At 37.5% G+C, this 20,305-nt stretch overlaps 1 protein-coding gene across 1 annotated transcript in view; it reads left to right on the top strand.

The window, feature by feature from the left end:
* The window catches only part of LOC124787718, a 78,170-nt gene that overhangs the window by 12,686 nt on the left and 45,179 nt on the right, over window positions 1-20,305 (top strand). Inside the window, exons 3-4 of the mRNA XM_047254562.1 lie at window positions 14,423-14,701; window positions 15,018-15,503. Of these exons, the coding sequence (XP_047110518.1) occupies window positions 14,423-14,701; window positions 15,018-15,503 (765 nt within the window). The remainder of the gene's footprint in view (window positions 1-14,422; window positions 14,702-15,017; window positions 15,504-20,305) is intronic.

Here is a 20,305-nt window from a genome sequence, read left to right on the forward strand (position 1 = left end):
CGTAATGGTCATTCATATCTGATTCGATGTGGACATCCTCAGAGATATCAGACCTGTTTGTTGCCATTAGATCCAGTATATTTCCATAATAAGTGAGTTTTCTAACTACCTCTTCTTGGTAGTTTTTACAGAAGGCATTTAGTAAAGTTGCACAGTATGGCTTATCATGCCCACCACTAACAAAACTGATTTTTCCAGTTAATTGTTGGATGTTAAAAAGTCTCCACTTATGATTACAATATGATTGGGGAATTTGCATACGAGTGAGTTTTCGGTTACAACAGATGAGTCTGGTGGGCGATAGAATTGTTTATCATTTTATGCCCACCCCTGATTCTGAGTCTTGGCCAAACAGTTCCACATGCAGCTTCAGTTTCTGTCTTGGTCGATTTGAGTTTCTTATCTACTGTGACAAATGCACCACGTCCATTTCCCATGTGCCTCTCCTTTCAATATACACTTAAATTTTCACCAAAAATCTCACTGCTTTCAATTTCAGGTTTGTCACCTTTCTGTACCTAGTATTATGTGAGCTTCACTGCTTTTCATGAGTGCTTCAAACTCGTGCACGTTGTTGCGAATGCTTTTGCAGCTTACCATTAGGATTTTAATACTTTCACCTGTGGGAGGAATTTCTTTTGATTGTGCACTGATACTTCTGAGTTTCCTTCAGCTGTCGTTATCTGGATTGGATGGGGAGTCGTCTAATCTAAAATACCTTTGTGTACTCCCTACACACAGTCAGCTACCTGAGTAACAGCCTCTGGTTCAGTCCTTCCACTGGACTCAGAACCAAAGAGTCACAATCAGTTCTGTGGAAAATGATGCAATTTGTGAGCTTTGTTAAAGCTCCATACGCAAGGCTGGTCTTTTCAACCTTCTCTGCCAGTCACCATAATGACCCAAGGATGACCTCAGAGCCCAGACAACTGGCATAATTTGTTCCAACATGTGCCACAATCTGCAGTTGGTTGCACCCTGTTCCCTCAATGACTGCCGGAATAGTCCCTTCAACATGTTGATTATTCATTGCCTCATCATCATGTGTTAATTTTGAACAAATATTTTGTAACATTTTTTGTTTGTTTGGTATGACACCTGCCAGATATTTAGTATACATCAAGTCCTGGAACAAACATCATCATATGTTTTCATCGTGTTAACAATGTCGAATTTTGTACCAAAAAGTGATGATTTGTGGAAAGCATTAATTTTTTGTTTTCATTTGAAAAAAAGTGCTGCAGAGTTGCATCGAATGCTTGTCAAGGCATATGGTGATCATGCTCTATCAGAAGCAACATGCAAAAGATGGTTTCAATGGTTCAGAAATAATGAGTTTGATCTAAGAAATGAAGAACGTGGAACACCACCAAGAGAGTTTGAAGACACCGAATTGCAAGCAATATTGGATGAAGATGATACTTTAAGTCAGAAGCAAATGGCAGCAATGCTAAATGTTGCACAGCAAACAATTTCTGACCGTTTGAAAGCTATGGGAAAGATTCAAAAGTGTGGAAAACGGGTGCCACATGAATTGAATGAAAGACAGATGGAAAACCGAAAAACCATTTGTCAAATTTTGCTTCAAAGACATGAAAGCATATCAATTTTGCATTGAATTGTTACTGGCGATGAAAAATGGACTTATTTTAAGAATCCTAAACGGGAAAAATCATGGGTTAATCCGGGACAGCCATCAACATCGACTGCAAAACCAGATCGATTCTGTGTTTGGTGGGATCAGAAAAGTGTGGTGTATCATGAGCTTCTAAAACCCGGTGAAACTGTGAATACTAACCGCTACAGACAACAGATGATCAGTTTGAACTATGCATTGAAGAAAGACCAGAATGGGCCAGAAGACATGGCAAAATAATTTTTTTACACGACAATGCACCTGCACACAAAGCAAAACTGGTTCAGGATACAATCAAAACACTTGGCTGGGAGCTGCTACCCCACCCGCTGTGTTCACCAGACTTGGCCCCTTCCAACTACCATTTGTTTTCATCAATGGGACACGCATTGGCTGAGCAACACTTCGATTCCTACGAAGAAGTCGAAAATTGGGTGTATGATCGGTTTGTTTCAAAAGATGACCATTTCTATTGGTGTGGTGCCCACAAACTGCCAGAAAGGTGGTCAAATGTATAGAAAACAATGGTCAGTACTTTGAATAAAATGTTTTTACTTTTCAGTTCAAAATTAGTGTTTCATTTTCACAAAAAAACGCTCATTTAATACCAGTACACCTGGTATGTACCATTTCCATTACTACCTGAGATAAATTAAATCACTAGCAAAATATTGGCAGTTGAGTTATGCCTAGTCAGAATTAGGCGTATGTAGTTATATTGTTCCCTGAAGAATGTTGCTACATTTTGGTCAAATTTTTGTCATTTTGAATGACATTGGCTTGTATCACCAGAATAGTTTTGAATTGGACTTAATTTTTATAAATGATTCGTGACTCATCATAGGGTAATTACATTTGGTTTGATTTCTTACTGTCTTTTATCTTTTTATCGATATTACATGTAAAATATGTGTAAAACACTGAGTGTTGACAACTTTTTGTTCGGAAATGAACTTGTTCCATTAACTCACAGTACTTGCTGTTGACGATTTCCACTTTACCCGTCATCTTCAGTCTTACATTTAGTACTGAGTTTCTCTTCCAAGTTTGTTGCCAGGCAGTATTATTGCATTGTTCAGTGCTTTGTGTTGCACATATGGTGATTGCATATTAATAAACTTTCCAATATTTGAGGATGAAGACAGTGGAACATTAACTGATAGTGTTTTCTTTGATGAAGCTCATAACAAGAAAATAACTGTATACCTACTAACTAGTGTCTTCTCTGACAATGATGCACAGTTAGGATAAATGAGAAGTTCCTTGCAGTATAGATACTATTCAGTGGAAATGGGCTAAAATAATTGATTTCAGGATGAACATCTTTAAGAATAGTGTGCAAAGATGAATTGGGATAAGATTTGTGATAAACCAAATGGCAACATAAAATTTAATCTCTAACATTATAAATTCATATCATTATTTGAGAATAGTTTTGCAAATACACTTATCAGAAATGCCATTAAACAGCCACATAAAAAAACCATGGATCACTAGAGGGATTAAAGTTTTTTGTGAAAGGAAAAGAGAATTGTATATATCGGCAAGAATGAGTAAATGTCCTACAGTCATTGTACCCTTCAATAAGTATGTAGAAGTACTAAGGAAAGTTATTGAAAAATCAAGAAACATGCACATTGTCAGAAATCAGTAATTATGACTAAAAACTTAAGGCTACATGAACTATAGAAAAGGAAGAAAGAGGACAAGAAGCCACAGAACAGGAAACATCACTATTAATTTAAATGGGAGGGCTATAAGTGGTGATTCACAGGCAGCAAACATGTTTAATAACATTTTTTAACTGTAGTAGGAAATATAGGGACAAACAGTTAAAGAAAAAAACCCGGGGTATGTTGAAGAAGCAACTTACATAAAATTCGATCATATGGCTGTCTCACCTACTTCTTCCAAAATTAAGAAAATTATATGTTCTGTCAAAAATAAAAGCTCATCTGGATTTGACAGAGTTTCCAACAGCCCCCAACTGTGTTTCCAACAGCCCCCAATAATAAGTGCTGCCTTTTCTGAAATATATAAGGTATCACTAATTCTGGCCATTTTTCCAGAGAGATTGAAGTATTGCATAGTTAAACCGCACTAGGAGAGATGTCAGTAACTACTGACCTGTTTCACTACTGTCATTTTCCAAAGTTTTTGAGAAGGTGATGTATTCTAGAATAGTACCCCACCTTAGCAACAATAATATACTTCATAAATCACAGTTTCCATTTCAGAAGAGTTTCTGAACTAAGAATGCCATTCTCACATTCACTCAACAAATTTGAAAGTGCTAAATAACAAAACAGCACAAGCTGGTATTTTCTGTGTCTATCTACTGCAGTTGACTGTTTAAATCAATATCCTCCTGGCTATACTGAGGTTTTATGGAATTAATGGTGTAGCTAACCAATGGATGTCATCTAAATTTAATAATCTGACCAATTAAGAAGGGGAGATTCTTTGACTGGGAAGAAATCACGTACAGGATTTCGCAAGGCTCAATCTCTGTCCACTATTGTTTCTCTTATATGTAAACGACCTTCCATCAATTACACAAAACTCAGAGTTGGTTCATTTCACTGGTGACACTGGTATTGTAATCAATAAATAAACACGTACATGCATGATATACATAAATACTGGTGACAATTATTGAGCTATATGAAATAAAATTATCACAACTTTTGACCAATTGTATTAGGACGTTCAAAGTGCGCTGGTTGGTCGTGGGACATGATGGGAATTGGTATGCGCCTGCATGGTTTTGTTTAGTGATGAAGCCCACTTCCACTTGGATGGGTTTGTCAACAAGCAAAATTGGCGATCTGAGAATCCACATTTCGTGATTAAGAAGTATCTTCATCCGCTGCAAGTGACTGCCATGTGCGATGTTTAGTCACGGAATTATCGATGTGATATTCCTTAATGGCACAGTGAAGGTTTTGGTAGATGATTTCATCTCCATTATCCAAAGTGACCCTGATTTCAATAGGACATGAATCATCCAAGGCGAAGCTTGACACCATCAAAGCGGGAAAGCGTCTGATGTCCTGGAGGAGCACTTAGGAGACCGTATTTTGGCTTTGGGGTACCCAGAGGCCACTTTCATGCTCCTCGATTTGCTGCCATATTCTCCGGGTCTGAACACATGGGACTCCTTTTTGTGGGGCTATAGGAAAGACAAGGTGTACAACAATAACCCCAAAACCATTGCAGAGCTGAAAATAACCATTCAGGAGGTCATCGATAGCATTTATGTTTCGACACATCAGCGGGCCATGCAGAATTTTGCTATTCGTCTGCGCCACTTCATCGCCAATGACGGCAGGCATGTTGGACATGTCATAACCCAAATCTGAATACCCTGCCCAAACTCTTTGTCTTTAAATATGTCTGCTTGTGTCTGTATATGTGTGGATGGATATGTGTGTGTGTGCGCGCGAGTGTATACCCGTCCTTTTTTCCCCCTAAGGTAAATCTTTCCGCTCCCGGGATTGGAATGACTCCTTACCCTCTCCCTTAAAACCCACATCCTTTCGTCTTTCCCTCTCCTTCCCTCTTTCCTGATGAGGCAACAGTTTGTTGCGAAAGTTTGAATTTTGTGTGTATGTATGTGTCTGTTTGTGTTTCTATCGACCTGCCAGCACTTTCGTATGGTAAGTCACATCATCTTTGTTTTTAAATATACCTGTAATGACGTTTACATGTTGAATAAAGTGTGTGTACACTGTAGTTTGTGACTGAATTATGTTTTTTTATATAGTCAATATGTTTCACCCTGTACATAACAGCAATAGAAGAAGTGGTAAACAATGTTTCTGAAAGTATTATTGAATAGTTTTCTGTAATGGTCTCACTTTAGATTAAAATTTTTTTTTTTTAAAAAAAATAATGTATTCTGTTCTTAACATTTAAAGTTACTACAAAAAATTGTATGTGTAACACATGAAGGAAAAATGACAACTAGGGTGCAAAAAAAATTTTAGGTGTCCACCTTGATGAGAATTTAAATAGAAAAACACATTTTGGAACTTGTAAAACAATTAATGTCACCCACCATTGCATTTTGAAACATTGCAAATCTTGGGTGAGACAAATTAGCAAGTTCACATGTTCTCTTCAGTTTCACTCTGTAGTGTCATAAGGAACAATGTTTTGAGCAACTCATCTTTAAAATCTTCATTGCTCAGAAATGTGTTGCAAGAAAGTGTGGTGCTGACCTACAGTCATCTTGCAGGTGTCTTATGTCTTTGGACTACTGCTTCACTGTATATTTCTTCCCTCATGAAGTTTGTTCTAAATACCACAGTCAACTGCTACTCAAAAGGAACAATGATGTACATAATTACAAGATGTGGAAAAAAAATTACATTCTTTACTCCATGTTAAGGTTGTCTTTGACACAAAATGGGACACACAATACTGCCACCAAAATTTTTGGTTGCTTAGCTAGTGATATAAACCGTCTGATAGACAGCAAAGTTAAATTTGAAAACAAACTGAAAAAGTTTCTCTGTGATAATTCCTTCTATTTCCTAGAAGAATTTCTGATTTTGTGATGTGTAAAAGGTGATGGGTAGGAATTAACAGCTCACAACAGAACTAAAAAAGGTGGATGAGAAAGCCTGTAGCCAGGTTTACAAATTAGCATTTTTGAATGTATAAGACTCATTCCACATCACATAAAAATGATCGACAGAATTTGAAACTTCTACTACAGGCATTTTTACTGTTGTGAAGGTATTTTCACAGAAAAAAAGGTAGTTGAGGTGACAGACTGACTGTATCGTAATTGAGTTATTACTCTTTTTACTGTCCACTGGAGACCATACACCAAGGTATCCAGAAAATTTCCCAAAAATCAGAAATTTTGTTGGTGTTTGGAGTAACTCTGTAGATCTTTGCTGCTGGGCTCTTAAGAATTATGAAGACTATTTCAGAAATCTACAATCTGAGGTGGCACAGTGGTCAATGCACATCACTTTAATTTGGGGGAAGATGGCTTCGAAAGAAATGTATGTTCCTTTATTATTTCAGTACCAAACATTTTAATTCCTATGACGGTCTGACACAAGTTATCAATAACTCCCATCCTCAATGATTTTTGCTGCATGTGGTATTTGTATCAGGGCAGCATATTGTATGATAAACACTCAAACAAGCTAACCTGTGGCCAGGGAGACGGGACCTGAGCTCTGCAAATTAGCTTGCTTCCATCACTGTTTCCATTGATGTGCTGAGGGTATCAGACATTTCGTATAACTGCCAGACGTTGTAGAATTGCATTGGGATCTGAAAAGGCTTTTGATACAGTTTTGAAGAAGCTGTGAAATATAATTTTTTTGGGGAGATGGTTGTTGATTACGAATTTCAACTTTATGATCTTGAATTTTCCTGAATAATTTAAAAGAAAGAAAGATGTGGAATAAGTCGCTTTCCTCCAGGTTTTGTGGTCATAGATTGAAAAAGATGCATTTTTGAGTTAAAATCATTTGGTACCAAATAAAGCAGGAGTGGAGTAAATTATCTTGTAATTCTGAGTCTAATGATTTTCTGTGTTGGCACATTGTTTTGGAGTAGACATACATGGAAATAGTGAGCTGGTAAGCACTATCGGCCTTATTTACTTTTCTTATTTGTATTCTTCCTTGCTTACTTTCTCTTCCTTTCTTATTTCCTCTTCCTTTCCTCTTCAGCTTTTCTATTGAAAGATTTTCACAAGATCTCAAAGTGTGGCTGTTTTGATGCCATCACCTTTCTTGTGCTATTGTCCCCTACTTGCTGCAACTGTTTCCACGAGGAATTGTTAGTCCTCTTCCTCCTCCTCTTCCTCCTCCTCTTGCTCCCCCACCTCCCTCCTGTGCTTTCCTTGCGTGGATTGTTTTGAAAGATGCCGCAGGGAAAAACTGATGAGTTTGGAGAGTTTTATTTGTGATAGTGTGTTGGAGAGTGGAAGCACAATGATAGAAGTGAACCAAAAAGGCTTGCACATATTTTGTAAAAGTAGTTTGGAAAGGAAGAGTGGGGAGGGAAGTCATCACATAAATAATAATTTGTTAAAATTAAAAACTTTTCAATTTTTAAAACTGTTTTGAGTGTGTACATTATAAAACATTCAATGACTAGTTTCAGTTGACTAAGCAACCATCTTCAGATCTAATAACAAGCAAAGAACATAAAATTGGCTCAGTCAAACAATGGAAATACCAGATTGGAATATCACACTGTGTGTGTGTGTGTGTGTGTGTGTGTGTGTGTGTGTGTGTGTGTGTTCCTTTGTGAAGAAGGCTTTGGCAGAAAACTCATATGTGTAGCAATCTTGTTGTTGTGCCTGTCTGCAACTCAACATATCATCTTTACAGTGAGTAGCAGTCTAATTAAATTTGGCGAACTAATCTTGAACTTAAAATAGTTTTGAAAGTTATGAATAAAGAAAAGTACCACTCGTGAAATGTCAGCATATAGCATATTGAAAACCCACCATTTATGTTGCTGGGAGCTACTGAAGAGAGCAGAAGTGATAGTCGGATAACTGTAGACTATGTATAAATTTATGAAATTACATCAGAGAGATGATGGGTGGAACATACTGAGTCTGTATGAGTAACACTTCCAAAATAAACCTGAATAAACCAGCAAGGGGAAGAAGTATTTCAAAGTCTATAGGAACAACAGAAGCAAAACAAGTGTTACATAGTGAAAATTATTACAAAGATAAAAACAACAATAATACAACAACAATAATAATAATAATAATAATAATAATAATAATACAGGGTGTCCCAGGAGGATTGGTCAGAATTCAGGGATATGACAAGAACATTCATCAGAAGCAAAAATAGCGAGTAAACATTAGCTGTAAAATGCATGCAATGCATGCTCTAGAACTAGGAGCACTTGGTCATCTTTGCTATTGTGAAACACCACCTTCCACTGAACAAGTGCTCGTAGCTCTTAAAGTGTGCTTTGTAGTATCCATATTTGCTGGACAGTTTTTCTTGTTTTGGTAGGTACTACTGCCTCCAGAAATATGGAAAGCAAAGAGCTTGCAATAAAAGAGATTTGTTTCACAGTATTGAAGTTGTCGCACTCATAGCTCTAAAGGTATGCATTTTAGGGCCCAAGTTTATTAGAATTTTTCTTCAAAGGATCATTTGCGTCCTATCCCTGAATATTCACCATTCCTCCTGTATACAAAATGAAATATACCGTGCTTAATGAGATTAGTATTTTATACGTCTTCAGTGACTGTAGTCATATACAATGAAATAATAAGCAACGAGCTGTGTTAAAAGAAATGTAATTTCTTAATGAGATTGCAGACAATTAGAAAATGTATGTACATCATTTTCAACAGTGAGTAACTTGTCAAAGGCTGAGAAACACTTTTTTTTATACTAGATGTGGTACAACATTACGTATATTCATTCTGCATTTTCAAACTGTTGTGAGTTTGAGGTTTAGTTTGTAAAATGTAACTTAATGCAGTGTTCTGTTCTTTGCTTGTTCTCAGATCTGAAGATGGTTGCTTAGTCAACTGAAATTAGTCATTGCATTTTAATGTTTTATAACGTAGGCAATCTAGACAATTATAAAAAAATAATGTAAAAGCATTTTTTTTAATTTTAAGAAATTTATATTTGATTGCTTTCTTTATTTCTTACAATGTCAGATCTAACTAACAGTTCATGAAAATATCAAACAGTGTATCAGTGAGAAGTTTACTGTCACTCTCACAAAGAGGATTTGACAAGACCAGGCCGATAATTCATAATAATAATAATAATAATAATAATAATAATAATAATAATAATTTTAACAGATAAAACACCACCACATAACAAACCTGACATCATACTCACTAATAAAAAGAAGAAATTAACACAACTAATCGAAATATCCATACCCAATACAACAAATATACAAAAGAAAACAGGAGAAAAAGGAAGTTAAGGACATGTGGCATCAGGATAAAGTTGACATTATACCAATTATACTATCAACTACAGGAGTCTTACTACACAATATCCACCAGTACATCAATGCAATACAGCTACATCCAAACTTATATATACAACTACAGAAATCCGTAATTATTGATACATGTCCAATTACCCGAAAGTTCCTAAATGCAATATAACATGTACCGTACAGTAAAAGGAAGTCACACTTGATCAAGGTCCGCGTCACTTTCCATTTTTGACCAGACATAACGTCTGAGAAAAGAAATAAAAAATGAATAATAATTTTAATAAAAACTAGTTGCTTTTAGTGTGGATCAGTGACACAACCACAACTCCTGAATGATTAAAGCAGACTTCACAAAGCTAAACACAATTTTATGTACAGAGTGAGAAAAAAGTGCAGGAAAACATACCAATATCAGTTAAGAAGGCCAGTGATGAGCTTAAACAAGGCATAAAAATTGTGCTCAATCTACTTCTTCTAGTTTCAGCAGGTGGGCATGGAATAGCATTCTGCTCAACCATTGCGACCTCTGGTTGTTCCAGGAGTGAAATTCAGCCATCTGTGCAAATATTTTTTTCTTCTCGTACAAATTCTCAGGATTGTCAGTTTTCTCTGGAGAAACTGATGGACAATATTGAAGGTGACATTTGGTCTGGCAAAAAAGAAGCTGTGAATGTGCAGCTTCCTATAATGTGTGAAAGTGAAATACTAATAGCTTCATATCCAAATAATTTGCCAGTTTTTGTTTGAAAAGAACGGGTTACAGATTTACATTGAGTTGCTGGTGTTAAGAGAAATCTTCAAAAGCATATGGTTCCAGACTTCACTAAAACATGGTACCTGCCACCAGACGATTTTCTGCAAGGATACAGATAGCTTGTTCCTGATGCTTGTGCCTTAGTTGCTGCTGCTGCTGCTGCTGCTGCTGCTGCTGCTGCTGCTGCTGCTGTGGCTGCTGCACTGAAGCAGAAACATCAGTTCAGTAACATGGAAGAAAACACAGTATTAAGAGAGGCCAAATTAACTTCTTTTGCCATTGCAGGAAGTTTCCTCATTGTATAAAATATGCCTCATGGAAGTTACTTCCTAGTTAAATTCTGTTAACTTACACTAAAGCTTTGTTCGACATCAACCATCACAGTGTGTCTCTGAAAGTTTGTGGGCAACACTTTCCAGTTTGTTAATGGCAATGTAGAGCTTACATTCAGTTTTGTGGTGGGCACAATGCTTCAAAAAATGGAAGTGAATGTATCATCCCAAAAATTGTAAGTGCTCCATGTAGATCTTTGTAATATTTATCTGTCTTCAGAAGGTCTTCCTTCCATGCCTGAATTTTTGTGGCTTCATAATAAAATCAAAGACCCAGCAGAATTTCCAGGGTGATCGGCACTATTGGAAGAAGTCATCAAAGTTGTTCCATGTGAAATAATTGTCACAGCTTGTTGTATGCAATGGAAAATACAAGAATTTTGTCAGAATTTGTGTGGTGACATTTGGTAAGGCATTGTATCGAAAAGCTCAAGATATCCTAGCAAGTTGACATAGAAACAGTCTGATCTTTTTAAAAAAAAGTTTTAATATTTTCAGGGAAAATCAAAGGTGAAAAATTTGAAATTCGTAATCAGCAGCCTAGAAATCATAAACGGGCAGATTTTCAAAACTACTCCAAAACTGTTCAGGTAGTATCACTAAGACATACTTTGAAATTATTTTCGTAATGGACTGATTTTCAATGTGAAGATAAAAGTATTTATGTAAAATGATGTAAATGTTGGTTCTTCAGATATTCAGTTTCTGATCTTGTGGTTTCACTTTCCAAAATTTATCGGTCATCATGTTTGTAAACAATTTTTCTGGTAATTTTAAGTGGTTACTAGTTTCTTTAATGTGTGATGCAAGGTTACATATCATAGTTGGCACTTAAATCTTGCAGAGAACTCAGATGAAGCAAGAAGTCAAACGGGAACTATGTTTTTTAAAATAGGAACCTACATTTTTTATTACATATTTGTGTAGTACATAAAGAGATATGAATGTTTTAGTTGGACCATTTTTTTTTGCTTTGTGATAGATGGCACTGTAATAGTCAAAAGCGTATAAGTACGTGGTATCACGTAACATTCTGCGAGTGCAGACTGTATTTGCTTTGTGATACATTACCCGTGTTAAAATGGACCGTTTACCAATTGCGGAATAGGTCGATATCATGTTGATGTATGGCTATTGTGATCAAAATGCCCAACGGGTGTGTGCTATGTATGCTGCTCGGTATCCTGGATGACATAATCGAAGTGTCCGGACCATTCGCCGGATAGTTACGTTATTTAAGGAAACAGGAAGTTTTCAGCCCCATGTGAAATGTCAACCATGACCTGCAACAAATGACGACACCCAAGTAGGTGTTTTAGCTGCTGTGGTGGCTAATCCGCACATCAGTAGCAGACAAATTGCACGAGAATCGGGAATCTCAAAAATGTCGGTGTTGAGAATGCTATGTCAACATCGATTGCACCCGTACCATATTTCTGTGCACCAGGAATTGCATGACGACGACTTTGAACGTCGTGTACAGTTCTGCCACTGGGCACAAGAGAAATTACGGGACAATGACAGATTTTTTTGCACGCGTTCTATTTAGCGACAAAGCGTCATTTACCAACAGCGGTAACGTAACCCGGCATAATATGCACTATTGGGCAACGGAAAACCCACGATGACTGTGACATTCGTGATCTCCTCGGGTGGTGTAAGTAGAGGGAAGCAATATATTCGATACCTCATCCAGAAACTCACTGTCTCGAAACCTGGCAAGCAAGCTACGCCACAATGCAGAGCGCCTCTCTTGCAGAGTCTGCCACTTGAGTTTGCTAAACATCTCCGTAACGCTATCACGGTTACCAAATAACCCTGTGACGAATCACGCCGCTCTTCTTTGGATCTTCTCTATCTTCTCCGTCAACCCGATCTGGTACGGATCTCACACTGATGAGCAATACTCAAGTATAGGTCGAACGAGTGTTGAGCAATACTCAAGTATAGGTCGAACGAGTGTTGAGCAATACTCAAGTATAGGTCGAACGAGTGTTTTGTAAGCCAGTTCCTTTGTTAATGGACTACATTTTCTAAGGACTCTCCCAATGAATCTCAACCTGGTACCCGCCTTACCAACAATTAATTTTATATGATCATTCCACTTCAAATCGTTCCGCACGCATACTCCCAGATATTTTACAGAAGTAACTGCTACCAGTGTTTGTTCCGCTATCATATAATCATACAATAAAGGATTCTTCTTTCTATGTATTCGCAATACATTACATTGGTCTATGTTAAGGGTCAGTTGTCACTCCCTGCACCAAGTGCCTATCTGCTGCAGATCTTCCTGCATTTTGCTACAATTTTCTAATGCTGCAACTTCTCTGTATACTACAGCATCATCCACGAAAAGTCGCTTGGAACTTCCGACACTATCTACTAGGTCATTTATATATATTGTGATGTTACTACAAAATGTTTCACTGCATGACAGAATGGCGATGTACTTCCAACATGATGGATGTTCGGCACATAGCTCGCATGCGCTTGAAGCGGTATTGAATAGCATATTTCATGACAGATACATTGGTCATCGAAGCACCATACCATGGCCCACACGTTCACCGGATCTGACGTCCTCAGATTTCTTTTTGTGGAGAAAGTTGAAGGATATTTGCTATCATAATCCACCGACAACGCCTGTCAACATGCGTCAGCGCATTGTCAATGCATCTGCGAACTTTACGGAAGGCGAACTACTCGCTATTGAGAGGAATGTTGTTACACGTATTGCCAAATGCAATGAGGTTGACGGACATCATTTTGAGCATTTATTGCGTTAGTGTGATATTTACAGGTAATCATGCTCTAACAGAATGCATTCTCAGAAATGATAAGTTCACAAAGGGACATGTATCACATTGGAATAACAAAAAAAAAAAAAAAAGTTCAAACATATCTACGTCCTGCATTTTAATTTAAAAAACCTACCTGTTACCAAATGTTCGTCTAAAATTGTGAGCCATATGTTTGTGACTATTACAGCGCCATCTCTCACAAAGCGAAAAAAGTGGTCCAACTAAAACATTCATATTTCTTTACGTACTACATGAATATGTAATAAAAAATGGGGTTCCTATTTAAAAAAGCGCAGTTGATATCCGTTTGACCTATGGCAGTGCCATCTAGCGGGCCACCCATAGCGCCATCTAGTTTCCCCCTTGAAGTTAGATAAGTTTTGTTCTTTGTAGTTTTTTTGTTTGACACTTATTTCGTGAGATATTTGGCCTGGTCACGATCATTGGACCACACACACACACACACACACACACACACACACACACACACACACACACACACACACACGTAATATGTCTATAAGCAGAAAAGAGCTATGGTGGCTGTTGAAAATTGGTCTGTAAGATACGTTTCTGCCAAATATGTTGGTTATAAGTTTACATGTTCTTTCTATTCTGATTTCGAGTGTGGTTTCATTCATTCAGTTACACCTATACCATGCTCCATTTTTTGTGCTGTGCTGCCTTCCCTTTTTTCTGATTCCCTCCTGGAAATTCTGATAGCTGGAGAATTAGTGGTTCAGATTTGATTTCTCTCTGTCAATCCTGCTTCAGTTGTACATAGTTTGATGCTGGTTAATAGACGTCCCTTATAAGTTTCAGTACTGTTAACTCTTTTTTGCTTCAAGTAAAAAATTATATTACAATGTACTTTTTATTGTTTTAAAACAAAACTTGTAATTAAATTCCTGATTTGTCAAAGGTGTGCAGTACTGGATGATATGAGTGAACTATCGAACTTGCTGCAGCAGATAGAAAAAGAGAAAACCGTGGAAAGTGATTGTGAAGATGAGATAGAGCAACTAAGGGCTAAACTGCAGATGGCAGAAGAAAGGCTGTTGAAACAGAAGAAAATTTTAAGTGAAATGCGGAACCATGCAAAAGAAGCTAGGCAGCGTATAAATAAAAGATTTAATAATTATAACTCTCTTGTGCGTGAATGTCACCGTTTTGGGCAGAAAACTGTTGGAGGATCTTACAAGTAAGTGTATAAAGAGTGACGCATGTGTCATTCACATTTTTGTAAGTTTACATCTGCTCTTCGTTTTAATGGTACTAAGTATTTCTATTCAAAGCAGTCTGTTAGAATTTTTGTTTTTTATTTAAAAATTAAATTTACTGATAGTGTTGGAAGTTCACTCTCACTCCTTGTTAACCTGTGACAGCCCATTATGCCAAGTATTGGTTAATGTTTTGGTGCTACTGTACATATTCATTTAAATCTCTCTTAGTTACTTGGTGTAGATACAGAAAGTACAACAAATGAATCTTGGAATAATCCTATTTGATACTTACAGGGTTCCATCAGGATGTAGCCAGTTATTAGTAGAGAAAGTGAAGCAGCTGTCTGTCCAAGCTAAGAGGCTAAATTCCAAATGTGCAAAATCAGGTGATGAAACCTCAGTTACCGAAAGTCCATTGTCTGGTGTTGAAGCTAGTGATATGTGTGAGATCAGTTTTGATGAAAGTCAGTCTGACTCTCCTGACTTAAAGACAGGAAAAGTGAAAGGTTCTGATTCAGAGGATGTAAATGGTATTGACATGCGGTCTCCAGTCAGAAATGCAGATCAAAGTGGACGGACTGAAGCAAGTGTTGAGAGTAGCCCAATGGAAAATAGTGCAGATAAAAAAACTCAGAAGTGTTACATCGAAAGTGAATTGAAAGAAGTGACAACTGGGGTGAAACGTAAGAGTAGTGATGTTTGTAGTTCTCAGTCAAAGCTACACACACCACGCAAGTTACAGAAATATGTTTCCCCTTTGGAACATATCAAGACTGACAGGTGAGTGTATCCTACATAATTATTCTAGTCAATTTTTGGCACCTGCTCGGCTGTTAACAAGTAACGTAAATGTAGAATTTGCTTACAAAACTGCTGTGACATAGGTTGGTCAGTTTTTCTCTAGTTTTCCAAAGTGTATGCAACATTGGAGTAAAGCTTGTATATGTCACTTATACTCAGTAGAGATTACAGAACCTGGAACACAATGTAGTCACTATCCTGCATTAACTTGTAAATGCTCCATTATGATGTACAACACATGATGGGAGGGGGTAAGGAGGAGGGAGTGCCGTTAGGAGGGGGGCTGTAAGCAACTGGGACAGCTTTGTTACGTGAGATTTTCCGCCACTCCAACAACATTGCCCTCATTATCTGATGCTTTCCACTTTGGTGAATCTTTCTCAAAATGTGATACCTTTCTGTTTCACTGTCCACCAGTGCCAGAGGAGGACGAGGATGAAGGGGGGGGGGGAATGGGAGGGGGGAATGGGAGGGGGGGGGGGAGAGAGAAACACTGGGGGATGCACCTCTTCATTTTCTTTGAGATAAGTTAATGGGATTGGTCTACCCATTTAATTCTGATTACCTCACAGGATTTCCCCAACAGATCTATTATTGTGCACAGATGATGATTTGCCTACATTCGTACAAAGAAATTAATCCTCCGACATGAAACTCAAATTAATCATATAGTAATTACTTTTGAATACATTGTTCCTGAGCTGTTTTACATTCTAAGGGACAGTCCGACATATTTCTATTCCTGACTACCACACACTGAGCAAAATGTAAGTACTAATAGAGACTGGCATGTTTGTTTCTGCAGATACATGTATTGTACTGGAATCCTTACAGCAGATTAAAAAGCTTGCAATCACATGTCATGTACAGAAAGCTTTTTGTGCATGTTTAGTTGATTTCCTTAAAAGATGTGTGAAATGAGAAATTCAATATTATTACCCAGATTAGTGCTGTAATACTGGATAGAACAATGCAAGCTCTGATTTTTTATTTCTTTTTGCGTTTGTGTTGTAGCATAACAGAAATTCCATAAATGTGAACATTGTATCAATGGCAATCCAAGATTAGTGTAGAATAGCAGGCAATACCTTAAAATGAGAGCTGTTATCGCATTTGTCTGTGATATGATTTCATTTCATTTGGCAACAGAAAATTTAGATGAATGTAACTTGGATATATAAAGATTTAGAACTAGATTCGTTCATAGTCTGCTTCAATACATAAGGAAGAACTGAAATGATTTGAGACTTCAAGAGAATAACAGAGATTCTCTCTCTCTCTCTCTCTCTCTCTCTCTCTCTCTCTCTCTCTCTCTGTGTGTGTGTGTGTGTGTGTGTGTGTGTGTGTGTGTGTGTGTGTGTGTGTGTGTAACTACCCTGCCAACCAGACAATAATTAGAAAGGAGAAGTGGAGAGAAAAGTATGCATGTACAACCATTTCCTAGCTGCCAGGTTTTAGTATGGTGGTGTGCTGAAGAGGAACTAGAATTGCCCATGTAGTGAACCAAAATTCACTGCATATTGGTACCAATATATGATGAACTTTGTGTATCCCTACATTCTTATTGACATTTGCCTTTGCTACAAAACTACGTCAAAACACTCCTTTGATTCAAGCAACCCTCAGTAGTGTGGCATTTGAAGTGAACAATAATTATTTTTTTCTTTCACCTAAAACCTAATTTCTCTCTTAGTGTTTCTGCTACAAAACACGCTGATTCAGCAACCTATCGCAGATCTGTTCTGTTTGGGTGCTGATAAGGAATTCAGTGAAGCAAAGACCCAGCCTTCGTGTAAACCTTGCTATAGCATAATTTTTGTTCCTGAGTGAAATTGTCTACTAGACTACACAATATTAGTTGAATTGAATGTTTGTAACGAATGAAAATCTTGTGCCAGACGAAGACTTTGATCACATTCTCCAAGTTAGACATTACTCTTGTGAAAAACAAGAATTGAATTGAATAAACCGCTTATGCCATTTAGGATTAAACCTTAGGCTGTGGCTAGTGGCAAACTCGCTCATTTATTTTCATAGAAGTAATACTCCAGTATACTTGCAGGAGTACTGCTGTAGAACTGTAGTGGAGAGGTAGAGGGGAAAGGTAACAGTGACTAGAATTTTTGTGTGTGTAGTATTTGGTTTACAAAATGTTGTGTGTGTGTCAGAAGTTGCGATTAGACTCCATCTCACTTTTCCTAACATCTGTCACAAAGCTTTAGTTTTTAGAGTACCTATGTTTGGTACATTGTGCTAAGAATCTACAAATACTTTTTCACAATAAGTGAATTTTTTTTTTCTCCTCCTCCATTCTGACATGGGCACCATAAAAATGATAGAAGGTACTACTCTAATGTAGCTGAACCACTGATTGGACAAAAAAAAAAAAAAAAAAATTCTGTTTCCTGTTTTATGATATAAAAATGACCAGTGATCTTTCTTGATACAGACCAGGCTTCTCTGTCTGATTTTGAATTGCCTTGTAGTCTTTTCTGCTTGTCTTTATTTCCCTCCTACTACAATTAACTGTGGTATGATCCCCATTAACTGGGTTCAAACCAGCATTTTTTTCTAAATTTCACAGTAGTGCATGCAGTGTGATGAAAAGTTGGGGGGTGTGACACCAAAGTATCTTGTGGGAATACTGCACATAAAGTATGCAAAATTCAATGTTTCAGCACATTGGGAAGGCAGTGGGAGGGGTGGTGGTGGTGGTGGCTGTCAGGTACCAACTCCTTGAACATTAAGTTGTCACTCTGTAACTGCCAAAGTTGTGAATACCCCAGAATGCCAAGGAATGTGTTACATATCTGAAACATAGGGACACTGGACAACAGTTTCCTTGCTGAGCAATCATTGCTGTGGTGGGGTGGAGCCCATATTAGAGAACCCCCCAGTTAATGGGTGATACAAAGGTGGAAAAATTTCAGTGCAGAGAATCAGATTGTTTTATGTTGGTGTTTCTGCAGCAGTCTTCTCTGAATGATATGATGCAGAAAAATAACTGAAGAGATTGCCTACTGTGGGAAGAGAACAGATTCATGAGGGGAATACTCACCACAGGAATACTTGCCACAGTTTCTGATATGTGTTATGATAGACAGTGAATCTTTCTTGGTTACGAAACCTTTACTCCTTGTAGAGCAAATTGAAGACAATTGGGAGAAGGTACCTTAATAGACAAGGGAGATCTGATCACAACAGTGCCCCTATTTAATCACAAGCGCTACTGTCCTGCAATAAACTTGATGACATTCCTGCGACTACCACTCTTTAACATGTTTTAAAGTGTAATTTTCTTCGTGATCTCATATTTGACATATGATGAGTTATGTGCAAACCTAGAAAGAGAGGATCGCCACTATCAGCTGTGTCTTGCCCTTGTCATCAGAAAAGTAAAAATGGTACATATGCTGCAAATAAAGGCTTAGCAACCACTCTTCCTTAATGGTATCAGATGAATGCATTTTGGCCGTATGTCATCCTATTGCATGAACTACACAATTTGTTGCAAATGCGGGTGGCCATTTCACGAGAACACCCCTTTGAACTAACTGTGGGAAGTAATTTTTCCCCCTTTTCACAGAGTTGCTAAGATTTAAAGGAAGAATGCAAGTGCAATGAGTAAAGCTGTTGATTTCTGTAATATATCAGAAATACAGAAAATAATGATGCCTGCATCCCGACCACATGACTTAAATTTTGTGCAAGCTGTTAGGTAACCCACTTGCAGCAAAGACAAATGCTCTGTCCCCCACCCTCCTCAGTGCTGTGTTTCATTAACCCCCAAGTACCATATTTTACAAACTATAAAACACACTTTTTTCTTCAAAAAATTGCCTCAAAACTTCAGGTGCATCTTATATGCGAAATCAGTATAAAAATGTCCAGTGTCTGATTTAAAATTTCTGTCAGTCTTAAAATTGGCCATATATTCGATGTCGTAGGAAACCTCTATCTGGCAGCACTGGATTCAACTGACAGCACCTGTGCACCAATGCGACTAATACCAGTTGCGGGGATTCACAAGCTTGGTAACACTGTCTCCCTCATGCAGTGCCATCACAAACCCAGAACACTTGTCTAGCCTGTGATGCGTCATTGCAGCCTATGGTGTTAGTAAACTTGAATTTAAAGTTATTTGTGTTATCAGTAACAATATGATACTTTTCTTAGTAGCTATTTTTGTAATGGTAAAAAATGAAAGGTATTCATATGATGCGGCCTATAAATTGAAAGTAATAGCATATGCAGAACAACACGGAAACAGAGCAGCTAAGTGGCATTTCGGCTCTCCACCAACAGAGAAAAACCGTTTACGATTAGTGGGCTAGTAAAGAACTGAAAAAAATGGGGAAGACTAAATGTGCAAATAGAGGACTGAATGCAAAATGGCCAAAACTAGAAGATGACATATTGAAATGGATTCAGTGAGACCATCAAAGTGGCATTGAAATTAATGAAAAAATTATTCAAATATATGCTTGTAAGCCAACGGTACAGTGGATTTAGCAGACTTGAAGCTTGGAGTTAGTTAGTGCTCCAGGTTCATGAAGCATCATTGACTTAACATGGGAACCAAAACCAAAATATCTCAGAAAATGCCACAAGAGTGTGAAGAGAAAATATTATCTTTCCATCGCTTTTATTATTCAACATCGAAAGAAAACCAGTGTGGAACTAAGCCAAATAGCGAACATGGACGAAACTCCCCTCACATTTGATGTGCAGAGTAATAGAACTGTTGCCTTGAAAGGTGCTAAAACTAACCATAAAAACCA

The sequence above is a fragment of the Schistocerca piceifrons genome, chromosome 3 (genome assembly GCF_021461385.2).
Source record: "Schistocerca piceifrons isolate TAMUIC-IGC-003096 chromosome 3, iqSchPice1.1, whole genome shotgun sequence".
Taxonomy (NCBI): Eukaryota; Metazoa; Arthropoda; class Insecta; order Orthoptera; family Acrididae; genus Schistocerca; species Schistocerca piceifrons.